The 12,021-nt window shown below is 34.2% G+C and overlaps 1 protein-coding gene across 1 annotated transcript in view; it reads left to right on the top strand.

The window, feature by feature from the left end:
• Cow (Proteoglycan Cow) overlaps positions 1-12,021 on the top strand; it is a 50,507-nt gene that overhangs the window by 31,094 nt on the left and 7,392 nt on the right. Inside the window, exons 5-10 of the mRNA XM_089632389.1 lie at positions 2,564-2,709; positions 5,628-5,794; positions 8,029-8,107; positions 9,995-10,159; positions 10,692-10,790; positions 11,761-11,919. Coding sequence (XP_089488515.1) covers positions 2,564-2,709; positions 5,628-5,794; positions 8,029-8,107; positions 9,995-10,159; positions 10,692-10,790; positions 11,761-11,919 — 815 coding nt within the window. The remainder of the gene's footprint in view (positions 1-2,563; positions 2,710-5,627; positions 5,795-8,028; positions 8,108-9,994; positions 10,160-10,691; positions 10,791-11,760; positions 11,920-12,021) is intronic.

Here is a 12,021-nt window from a genome sequence, read left to right as displayed (position 1 = left end):
GCTTTTTTAAAATTCATAATTTTTCTAGTTTCAACCATCTTAGTGTTGCCATTTAAAACCATTTAAGCAATCTCAGGCCCCTCTATTTTTGTCGACATTATTTTGCCAACTGTAGCCAGTTGTTATTTTTTTTTTAATGTTTTCAAAGAAAGACAAACATTGAAATATTTGAATCCATCATTATAAGCCTACTAAAATCACTATAAATTATCTGTTTTCCAAATAAGTTAAGTAATGAAAAGTCCTGCTGTGATATTTTTACCATAATCTAAATGTGCCGAATGAGACGAATAGGGTTAAACCCACCTTTATTGGAATCTAGATATTTAAGATTTTTGACTACATGAGTGAGAGATTACTCATTTTTGCAGTAGCTGTTCACCTTCAAGAAATCTAACTATATAAATAAAAAATTTAATGTTTGTTTGTTTAAATTCTTAAATCTCTGAAAGTTCTTCACCAATTGCTTTGAAATTTTGACACAAAGTTACATTCGGATACGTGTGTGTTTTTATATACCTATATTATATAGATGTATCCTGTGACAGGTAAAAACTAGTTTTTTTAAAAACAGTGCCATCTGTTGGACGTAAAAGCAAAATGCGTGTCACATAAATATTTTGTGACAAGTTTAGTTCTTGCTTAATTGGGGTTATTTTGTCTATGGTGTTTTTTCTCGAACTTTGGCAATATTTTGAAGGAAGTACAGTTTTGTTTATGGTCACTTCCTCCCCGGCCTTCTTGGCCGGTGGGTCGGTGGATCCAGTCACTCGCCTTTTAAGGGGTTTTAATCTGAGTTAATCATGTGAATAGAAGTTATTATTTTCTTTCAAAAAGGGCGCGGGGTGTTTTTCCTTTCACGAATAGTTCGTGTTTGTTATTATTTTAGTGGTGATTATGGAATCCCGCTTTTCATCCAGTGTTGGCCGTTGGTCATAGTTGTATACTCGTGTTTCGGAACTGAAACCGTAAATGGATCGGTCCTAGCTATGGCTAGTAGTTGATGGCTGAGTTTCCCCGCGTCGCAAAGGAACGGATTGCTGTTCCCGAAGTCTGTAAGACGAGCCTGGTCGGCTACCACGTGCTGCAGGCCTGATGACCCTGCAGGCGTCCATTGAAGGAGTTGCGTCCTCCCGCTTCCCCTAAGAGAACGGATTGCTGTCCTGGCTCCGTAGAAGAGTCTGGTTGACTACCACGTGCTGCAGGCCTGATGACCCTGCAGGCGTCCATTGAAGGAGATGCGTCCTCCCGCTTCCACTAAGAGAAGGATGTCCTGGCCTTCGTCCCGGGTCCTTTCCCCGCTACCGAATACAAGTTTTCGTTCGCCATCCGTTGTTAGTCTTTCGTTTCTCGACCACGTAAAGTTAGTTTAGTTTGATTCAGGAGTCCATCTGGTATGTGCCTATTTTTATTCCTATGGTTATATAGTTATTATCTGTACTCCTTTGTTGTAACTTTTGATGGTTTCAATATATTTTCCATTAAGAATTCACTCTTATTATTTATGATCACCCAACTTACTTGACAGGAAATTAATCCCACAATCTTGAGATGAGATCTCTGCTCTACCGTTTTTGTAAACATTGGAATGTACCTACATTACATTACACCATTACATTACTACATTACATGCGCTATTGTTTCTCTATCTGCAGAGTCAGACTGAGCCACAGGAACGCGTGGCTTGGTAGAGCTAGATCATTAATTGTTTTGAATGAATCATTCTTATTTTAAGTTTTTTTTTTAAATATTTCATAATATTATTATTATTCAATAAAAAAATGCTTTATTTGTAAACAAGTTCTGCTCTATATTATTATTACGAGTGACAACGGTTTCGCTTACCAAAGGTATTATCAATGTGTGATGTGTTTAAGCCGAGTTCAATTAAAGGCCACAATACAAGTTAATATAATTACACCTTAATATAATAAGAAAAACCCCTGCTTCTTCCATATTATTAATTTGGAGACACCAATGGCCCCCTTTTAATGACCTTTAGGTCGAATTTATACAGTGCAATTAATATTTATTTATTATTGTAATATAACACGTAAGTAGGGAAACTTTACAGGAAAATAACCATTAATAATTTCTAACAAGTTAAGAAATAAATAAGGATAATTAAAATAAAAGCAATTTGTCAAAAGATTTTCACAACAGTGTGATAACGCCTTCGGAAGGCAAAACTGCTATCAAGCGTAAGAACAATTACAAAGCACTAAGTATTTATAAATAAACCATTTTTTAAATGAATAATAACATTAATTTTATATATAAAGAAAAAAAACAATGGAGTTCTACAAATTAAACGTGGTAACAATAAATTATCTTCGTAAAACTGAAAATGAATCAAACTGATTAAATTTCGAAATAATCGGCTGCCAATGGTTCTGATTTCTTTTAAAATGCCATTCTTTTGCATTTCTCCATTGTATGTGTTTAACATGACATACAAATTTAACCAATTCGATTCAAAGATCAATTTTATTATTTGTTCAAATGAAATATGTAACCAAAGAAAATGAATTTCTGATTTTTGTAACCTTTTCTTTTATTGCAGGTGTGAAACGTGTCCCGTCGTGAAGCCAGTCTTCCTTTGTGGAGCTGACAACCGGACATATTCTTCTTTATGTCGGTTGGACTATCACAACTGCATCCATCACTCGGCCATTAAAGTTTCCTGCAAAGGATTCTGCCCGTGTAAAGGTAACAACAAACATTTTCTTTGCTAACCTAACTAAAAGGAATCTTGTGATATTTTATAGTACAGTTGATTCCTAAAAGGCATTAATAGCATACCATAGATAGTGTCATATATCTAATAAATTACGCATTGTAGATGACAATGGATCTCTTTGCGACTGGACCATAATACGTAATGTGTATTATTATTTGATAACCTTTATATAAATGCTGCATTGAAACACTGTCCATATACATTGTGTGTTATTTCCAATCCAAGTCAAGGTTTTATCTCATTTAGAGAAGTGATCTCATCTCATCCTGTTCAATGATGTAATTGCTAGTATGTGTATATATGTATATGCAAGAATTAATTATTTGTTCAAACCAATGAAACTAGCTTATAAGTTTAGTATGAAATATAGATACATATGGATTGCTAAAAGTACATACTTACATACTATGAAAGATTCATCTCTTCAAATTAAGACTGAATTAAATTTATGTTTACAATGAGCAGAGCAACATAAACTAGCATCCTTGAGGTAATTTATCACAAAAACGGATTTATAAAAATCATTAAAATATTATTATTAATGAAAAAAAAAATCACTAAAATATTATTATTTGAAAGTGATATTCCCCCATTATTACCTCTCTCTGTCTCTATTACATGCATCAATTGTGCGAAAGAGGGAGAGATTGCAACGAAACTCTCAGCCAATGGATGAATTGATCTATATAAATTTTATAACAAGTCCTTTTCACTAAGTGTAACTTGGTCTGATGAGAAAGTAAGTTGATAACCCCTGTGGATATCAAACTTAATCAATATTTTATAATATCCATTAATTTGTAACAGCCCAACTGAGATCATTATTTTTTCACTACCGGTGTCATTAAAATACATATAATCAGTTGAATGGCTACCCATATTTACATCTCATCTCAAGGTGGTGTTGAGCATATAGCTCAATTATAAATATTGGATAATCAATGAAATATAGGTGGATTCATTGGCCTTAAACCACGGTAATCAGTTAATGATTTTTTTAATGAGGACGGCCAAACCCAAAACCGAATTTATTTTGTAAATAACCCATCGCTCGAGTGGATAAAGATGAGGCGGTCGGTGATTTTTTGTAGAAGTAATGCTGCACAATTTTTATATACCTACTATCAAAAATGCGTCACACCAACAAATTTCTAATCCTATTGAAAATAATTTACACGATTCATAATAGGGTATGATATTCTGGGCAGTATACCCATGCGCATTAAAGTAGTTTTTCGTATGTTGGATGCTGTTGTAAAATACATATTTAGTATTCAAAGACCAAGGCAGGCGGAACTGATTGCATGAACTGAACTGCATGCGCAAAATTCAAATATTTTGAGCATTGTGGTTACAGAATAAACATATAATCCACTCCACACTGTTAATGGCATTTGTGTATGTGTACTGTGTTCACGCGATTCAATAGATATGTCATTAAATTATAGTAGTGCTGTTTACGGCTAGAAAAAATAAGTTTAAAGTTTTTTGGAATAAATAAATTATTATTATTATTTCTGACTGATGACTAGAGCACAAGGGATACGGAGCATGCAAGGGATGTATTTTAAGTTAAAAGAAATATAAACAATTCACTTTCTCAAGTTAGAAGTACCACATTAAAAATAAACATCTAAATATTATTTTTTACTACTTATCTTACATAAGTTTACAACAGTTTCTTCTTAAATATATTCATTTTATTTACTGATGTCATGCTATTGGGAAGGAGATTGGATATGTGTACACCAGGCGCGGTCCGTCCATAAATGCTGTGGATGCTCCGCATCCCTTGCATTTTAGAGTAAAAAATTTGAATTTCTAGCCGTAAACAGCAATATGAACTGCAATTTAAATATTTCTACAGCGACCTTAATGTGATTTTTTTTACAAAAACCGCGGTGTAAAAAATCATACAAATATTGACATCGTGCATATTATCGTCCCGTTTCTGTGTACGCACAATGAACGACACAATACAAAGAGCGCTGGCGAGTCTAAATACACATACATTCTCAAATAAAACACTCTGTGGTGTGGAAGCGATCTGTAAACCGTATCCAAGAATGCTAGAACGTACATTATTTCCGCGCATGCGCACTGAGACCCATAAGCCAATATCTTCGTCAAGTTTATACGATATTAATGACAGCATCCAACGTACAAAAACTGTCTTTAATGCTCATATGTATAATGCACAGAATCATATAATCTATAACTAATCCATTGGATTGTGTGCGCGCGCTGCTTTGACAGTTTGCTTTGAGCTTGAATACTGAAGTCGAATTCTTATTGAAAATCATTATCCTGCGATTTACTTTTTAATCATAATTTAAATAAATAAATATGAATACCCAAAATAAGATGGATACTTATTTTGGATATTGGAAATATTGAGTTACCGAGCTTAATGGATTTATGGAGATAATTTTAGACGGCAACTAATTGTATCGTGTTCGTGTGCTAGCGTCTAGATGTGGATATTTGATATCAAGTACGTAGTAAGTACGAGTATAAACATTTGATGTCCAACATCCCTTGGACAAAAACTCACCGACCGCCACTGATGTACACCCTCGTAACCTATGTTTCTTTTACCACTTCAGTCTTTGCTGAATGTGTGTATAGTTTATTATGTTGTATGAATGGACCACGTCTGCTAAAGATATTATCATTCTAAGTTCTCCTCTCCATCTATGATTAAATACTGAATGTACACTGGTGTACACCCTCGTAACCTATGTTTCTTTTACCACTTCAGTCTTTGCTGAATGTGTGTATAGTTTATTATGTTGTATGAAAGGACCACGTCTGCTAAAGATATTATCATTCTAAGTTCTCCTCTCCATCTATGATTAAATACCCACATTGTGTTTGTATTGTTCAGATTTGGAAAAGGCGTACAAAAAGAAGAAGAATTTTGCTGACCACCGCGCCAAGAAACTGCAAGCTGCTCCTGGTCACCACCCACACGCTCAGTACAGCTTCACGCCTGAAGACTTCAAATATGACAACAAACATTACAAGTACATCAAGTACACCAAGTACAACAATGTAAGTTATAAATATATTCATATGTTCATGGTTCAGACCAATTTTTTTCTTTTATTTATTTATTTTTATTATTTATTGTACCACAGACAGGTAAGTCCAATTTTGGTACAATTTTATTGTAACTAACAATACATGTATATAATTTTTTTTAAACATGGTATGGTAATATTAAACACATATATATCCGCTTGTAGGGCATTTAGCAAGGTCATACCTCTTGTCATGCTATGTTGGGCAATGACATCTGTCCGACCCTGCGATATGCAGAATAGGTCGTGGCTACGATTTCGACAGTATTTATCAGGAACGAATAAGCCACAGCATGACAGGATAAATAGACAATCAATAAGGTTTTTTAGTAACTTTAATTCAAATACCATGAGTCCGGCATTACGCCTGGTCTCCAGGCTTTGGTAATTTTTTCCTTTAGCAGTTCCACGTGATGCATGAATTTCGGATATATTCCGTATGATCGCATGTAAAAATACCTTAGGAATTTTTTTTTAATTTGTTCAATCATATTTATGTATTTAAGTTGATAAGTATCCAGACAGTACTGGCGTACTCCAGCTTCGTCATTGCTTCTATGTTATTGAATTGTTTGCAAGTTCTAATTACAAAACCAAGAGTTTTGGAGCAAGCCGAGGTAAGCTGTACTATGTAGTTTGAAAATGTCAGTTTGGGATCAAAGATCACCCCAATACAACCCCATGTATACGCTTGTTAATACTTCACCATTCATTCTATACTGGCAGAATAGTGGAGTTTGTGAACGACTATAAGTCATAACGACGCATTTTTTATATTGAATCAAGTTTATTTTCTACCGACCATATCATGATTGAATCGAGGTCAGCCTGCAGTTTTGAATAATCATCATCTGATTCGATTTCCTTCATCAGTTTATATAGGTAGTCACTGAGTCAAGACAATATTTTCAATCTTGTCAATCCATTTTTGCCAATAAATTTGTAATGTACAATTTGGGTACTTCCACTAATCATTTATTGGATAACCAACACCTCTGCCATAGATCAACCCAAGTGGTTCGCTACATTTGGTGATATAGCAGGGGTGCCCGGGATCATCGGGTGAAGTGTGTTCAAAGTTGTGTGCAAATTTTTAACAACATGATCAATAATGTATCAACCCATTCCCTCCAAGCTGCTACAGTTTAGAGCCGCTCTCTAAGAAAGCCTTCCCTCTGTGCCGCCATGATTTATGCCTCTCGACAAAATCTTTATTCTTACGTATATAGGCCTTACTATCTTAACACATTTCGGCTGGGTATTTTTTGCGCTGGTGCTACGCTGTCTCCGGGCGAAAATAAAGGTCCCGCGCGAATTTCTTCAATTTGTTGTAAATCGCTATATCTTCGAAAATAATTAAAATATGTTAATAAAAATTTCTACCTAGTAACTCAGCATACCCAAGCTATAAAAGTACCAAATGAAAATCGAATATTATTTGAAATGCAACTCAATTAACCTTTTAATATGTTTATTATGGTCCGACTATCGGTATTTGCCCATACCTGCTTTCTTTAAATATGCCCGACAACTCTCGCTCGCTTGCACATAGGAGTTGAGAGGGGCGGAACAGAGATAGAGATTCGAATCGAGTTTTACGGTCATTCCAGGAATTGAATTATTACAATAATAAATAATATACTATACTTTTGTTGAAATATGAAAGGCACGAAGATAAATATAAAAGAAGAGTTGCATTATGATTTGATAATTATGTACATATAGTTGGGACCTTTACAAAGAGATTGGTATTTAATATTCGTATTAAAATATTGAATAATTCTGTCTTTTTTGCCATTGAAATGAGGCCGGCGCAAAAGTAGAATCAATTGACCGAACGGGTAGAACTACCTTTCCCGGCCAAAATGTGTCAATTTGAAAAATTAAAAAAAATGAATTAAAAATTTGTGTTAAATATTACACATATTCAATAGATTAAATATTATATTATACAAAACAAAAAGTTATGTCATTTTAACTACATCAATAAGTTCAGGACAAAATTTAATTTATTTGCTGTAGTTAGTTTCAATAGAAATAACTTGGAATCGGATGGGATGGGTTAATCAATATGTAATTGGTCAGAAAATGAAAAATAACGACAATGTTAGCATCTTTGTTTTTCTCTGACAATTTTTTTTTTTACTTAATTGGAATTCTTCTTCCACTTTCATTAGTTACTTATATTTTTATGTTTTATTTCAGATGCTTCAGGATAAGGCCCGTGAAAATTCCTTCAATGATGTCCTAGAGACCAAACCTAACAGGGTATCTGCTGTACATGGTAAATATTATTTGTACCTACACAATAAGAACTTTATTTTCAACCCATTCTTAATTAATGTTTTCATAGAAAACTGATTTGAAATTTTAACTTACTTAAAACTTCATCAACATCTTTAGCATGCTGAAAAAAAAAATATCAATAAAAAAAATCAAACGTCAACAATCTTAATGCTTAATTTCTTACCCCTGGTCTCACAGACACCAGCAATATTATTTTTGTGAATAACTAAGCGTGTACGCGTCTTTACGTATTGTGTTTCCAAATAACTTCTCCCCTTCCCCCGTAATGTCGCGCCTGCGCTCGTCGAGGACACACTTGCGTGCATGTTTGCATTTGATGAGTAAAAAACTTCTGTCACCGGTGTAAGAGACCGGGGGTAGGTAGTAAGTTTTAGTTGCAATTTTGAAATAACAACTACTTTTTATTGAAAGTTGTGTGTTTATGTATATATTGATTATCGAATTTATGAAAATTAGTAACGAGAAGCTCGTAAGTTATGTTCCTATGATCATGGATCTTATTTTCCAAATACAGTGGTGCCTCACACAACGAACTTAATTCGTTCCAGGAGCAAGTTCGTTATGCGAAAAGTTCGTTATGTGAAACGCGTTTTCCCATAACAATACATGTTAAAAAAAATAATTCGTTCTGTAGCATAAAATATGGTAAGATGACATAAAAAAAAGATAAATTTTTTGTTATTATTTTTATTTAGATACATCTAAAAACATAATGAAAAAAACACACATTTTTTAATTTTAAGAAATAATCGAATCTTGCACATCTTCATCCATTTTCCGCCGATGGTGCAGTGAAAAACCTGTCCAAAGTCGTTTGTTTCTCTCTTTTCTTCAACATCTGCCGGAAATAACGGACAAGAGTATCGGAGTACAGGTCGTTGATCCTGTTTGCTTCAGCGGAATCCGGATAGTGGGCATTGGTAAACTCCTGAACTGCTTTCCATTTGACCAGGATGTTCTTGATGTCAGCAGTTGAAATTGGTTGATTGTTTGATTGTTGCTCCTCGTTATCAGATGACGCTTCCCTTTGAGCATTGTCCTGTTGTTGGGCCAGAAGTGTTTGGAGCTCTTCAGTTGTCAGCTCTTCTTTGTGTTCCTCAATAAGCTCCTCTACATCCTCTTCCTCTACCTCTAATTCCAACCTTTGGGCCACTGTGATGATGTCCTTCACCACTTCTGTGTCATCAACTACTGCTTCTTCCTGAATCCACGGAGGCACAAGCATCTTCCAAGCAGAAATGAGGGTCCTTTGTGACACTTCTTCCCAGGCCTTCTGTATAAGTCGTATTGCCAAAAGGATATCAAATTTCTGCGAAAAACTGCAGAACGATTGCTGCGATACGTGCGTAAGTTAAGCGTACTACGCAGTGACTAACGAGTCTAACGACTGCCTGCGCGGGAGGATGCAATTAATCGGCAGTGATCGTAGAAGATCGGGCGACTTCGTTGTGTGAAGCGAAGTTTGTTGTATGAATCGTGAAATGAACGAAAAGGAAGTTCGTTGTGTGCAGCATTCGCTGTGCGAGGCGTTCGTTGTGTGAGGCACCACTGTATGATGATTTTGTTATTTTTTCTTGAAGAGATGAAGATATATTGATTCTCTAAGATTTGCTATTGATTTCAAAGTTTGTGTAATTTTAATGTAAAAATGTAAAAAGCAAAAACTAAAAACCCCTAAAATAAAGTAAAAAAGTAAAAACCCCTAAAATAATTAGTTTAATTTCATATTATTTTCCACTGCCATAGATTCTTTTTGCGAGAGCAACTATATTGCTGACGTCTCACAGACCAGGTTTAGGAAGATAGGTGACTAAAATAAGGTAGTCAAATTTACGGTTATTTAAAAATATTTTTACTTGTTTAGATAACAATATCTGGGATGAAGGGAGCAACACGGAGAATTCTGGAAAGTCCAATGGCTGCAGCTCTTCAGCGTTTGAAAGCATGGCCGATCGCTTGCTGGATTGGTTTGCGGTTCTGATGAATGACAATAACAAGAAACCAAATCAACATTACCAGACTACTAAAGGTACGTAATAAAGTTATTATTTTATCAGCGCCCTTTAGGTGATTTTGTACAAAAATGGCAGTATACATTCATCCAAATATTAAGTTATCAATAATAATACTTAGGCATTATTAACTCAAAATACAAATATGTTACTTAAAATAATTGTCAAAATAAAGATTTATGTTTGCTAAGATCAAACTAGTTTAAATAAATCGAAATCAAGCCTGCCAAAATGATGCATTTCATAACTTTATCTATATAAAAATGTATGTTTTCAAAAACAAAATACATATAATAAATAAATTTCTTGAACTTTTCATTCTGCATCATGAATTTTGGATAGATTTTTCTATCCAGATTTTCTCGGTCACTGCAACTATCTTCTTATTTTAACTGTGAATAAAAGAAGTTAAGACACAATTCACACTTATTGTTTATTTAATATTTTACAATTGTTTATTTAGAATAAAGGCGTTGGAACATGGATGACGCCTGGCCTTGAAGCAAGTAAATTTAATAATAATTTTTTTATATTTGTTATTTGTTCCAGGATTCCCATCTGAATGCAAAACCGAGGTGCGCTGGATGTTTGGGCATTTGGATCGAGACACTGATGCCAGATTATCCATTAAAGATCTCTATTCCCTAGGTAATAATAATACATAAACCTTATTTTTTTTTTTTTTGTGTTGAGTTATCATGGAACCGTATTTTTGCACTTGCAACAGTGCGCAGTACAGTTCTTCCAATAATAGCCAACGCTTGATAGTGTCTATCTATGATGTAAATATGGTATTTAGAGTAGTTAGTCCAGGGTTTGCAATTGTCATCTTGACAATTAAACTGGAAAAAAAAAAAAAACAATTTTTTTTTTTACGTAATTGACGTCCAGTCCAGGGGACCTGTATAACTCTTCTAAATAGATTTTGTACTTACGTGAAGGAGCTGTCTCTCTTCCTACGCGATCTCAGGCAGAATATAGGAAGGTATTGAGGCGCTCATTAAAGCAACACAAACACGGGATTAAGGGTTAAACAAATTGCCTAAAACCATCTTTTATATTTAGTTAAAAATGCCTAAAAACTAATTTTATATTATTATTTATGTTTTATGGCTAAAACCTATTTTATGTTATATGTATATGTACTATATATTTTAATATAATAATTAATTATAAGTACAAAATTATGAAGAAAAGAAAATACAAGAGAATTCCATCCTAGAATATGATTAGATTATTGTGGTATGGCAATCATTTTTAATGTTCTTACCATTGGTACCATTGAAAATGTTCTATATGGAGTACGGAATGCATATCTAAACGAGAAATTATATAAACCTGAATGAAATTTTAACTTAAAAGCACATTTTTTCATCTCCCCTGACTGAAACCGATGTTTCTCGTGGTAATTAAGTTGAAACGAAGTATATTATCCATAATTTGTGCCTATTGTGCGGCAGCAAATATTTACCATATACATACATAAAATTTTGGCTTTTGGGTTGACAACTAAAAAACTAAAGTGACCTAATTTGGAACCTAAATATACAATTTTCCACCTAAGAGGTATATTTTTTATTATGGTTTCACTTTGTATTTATCTAAGTTGTTATTTCAGAGCATGACGAGCAAGAGCGTTGCATGCGGCCATTCCTGACAGCCTGTGATATGAACAAGGATGCCTTTGTTACTCGGAGCGAGTGGTGTCGCTGCTTCCAGAAGGCCGATCGACCCTGTGTTGCCGTCACCAGGAGGACAACTCGCAATCATTTCAGTGGTACAGTATACAAATTATTGCTAGTCACTTTAATGTTATAATTAAATCATTATAAAATTACCTATTACATTGCCCTGGAGTTTTCAACCTCGAAATCGCAGA

The sequence above is a fragment of the Hesperophylax consimilis genome, chromosome 6 (genome assembly GCF_061612785.1).
Source record: "Hesperophylax consimilis isolate HC1 chromosome 6, BYU_Hcon_1.0, whole genome shotgun sequence".
Taxonomy (NCBI): domain Eukaryota; kingdom Metazoa; phylum Arthropoda; class Insecta; order Trichoptera; family Limnephilidae; genus Hesperophylax; species Hesperophylax consimilis.
The sequence above is the reverse complement of the archived record's forward strand: the minus strand, read 5'-3'. Positions and strand labels throughout refer to the sequence as shown.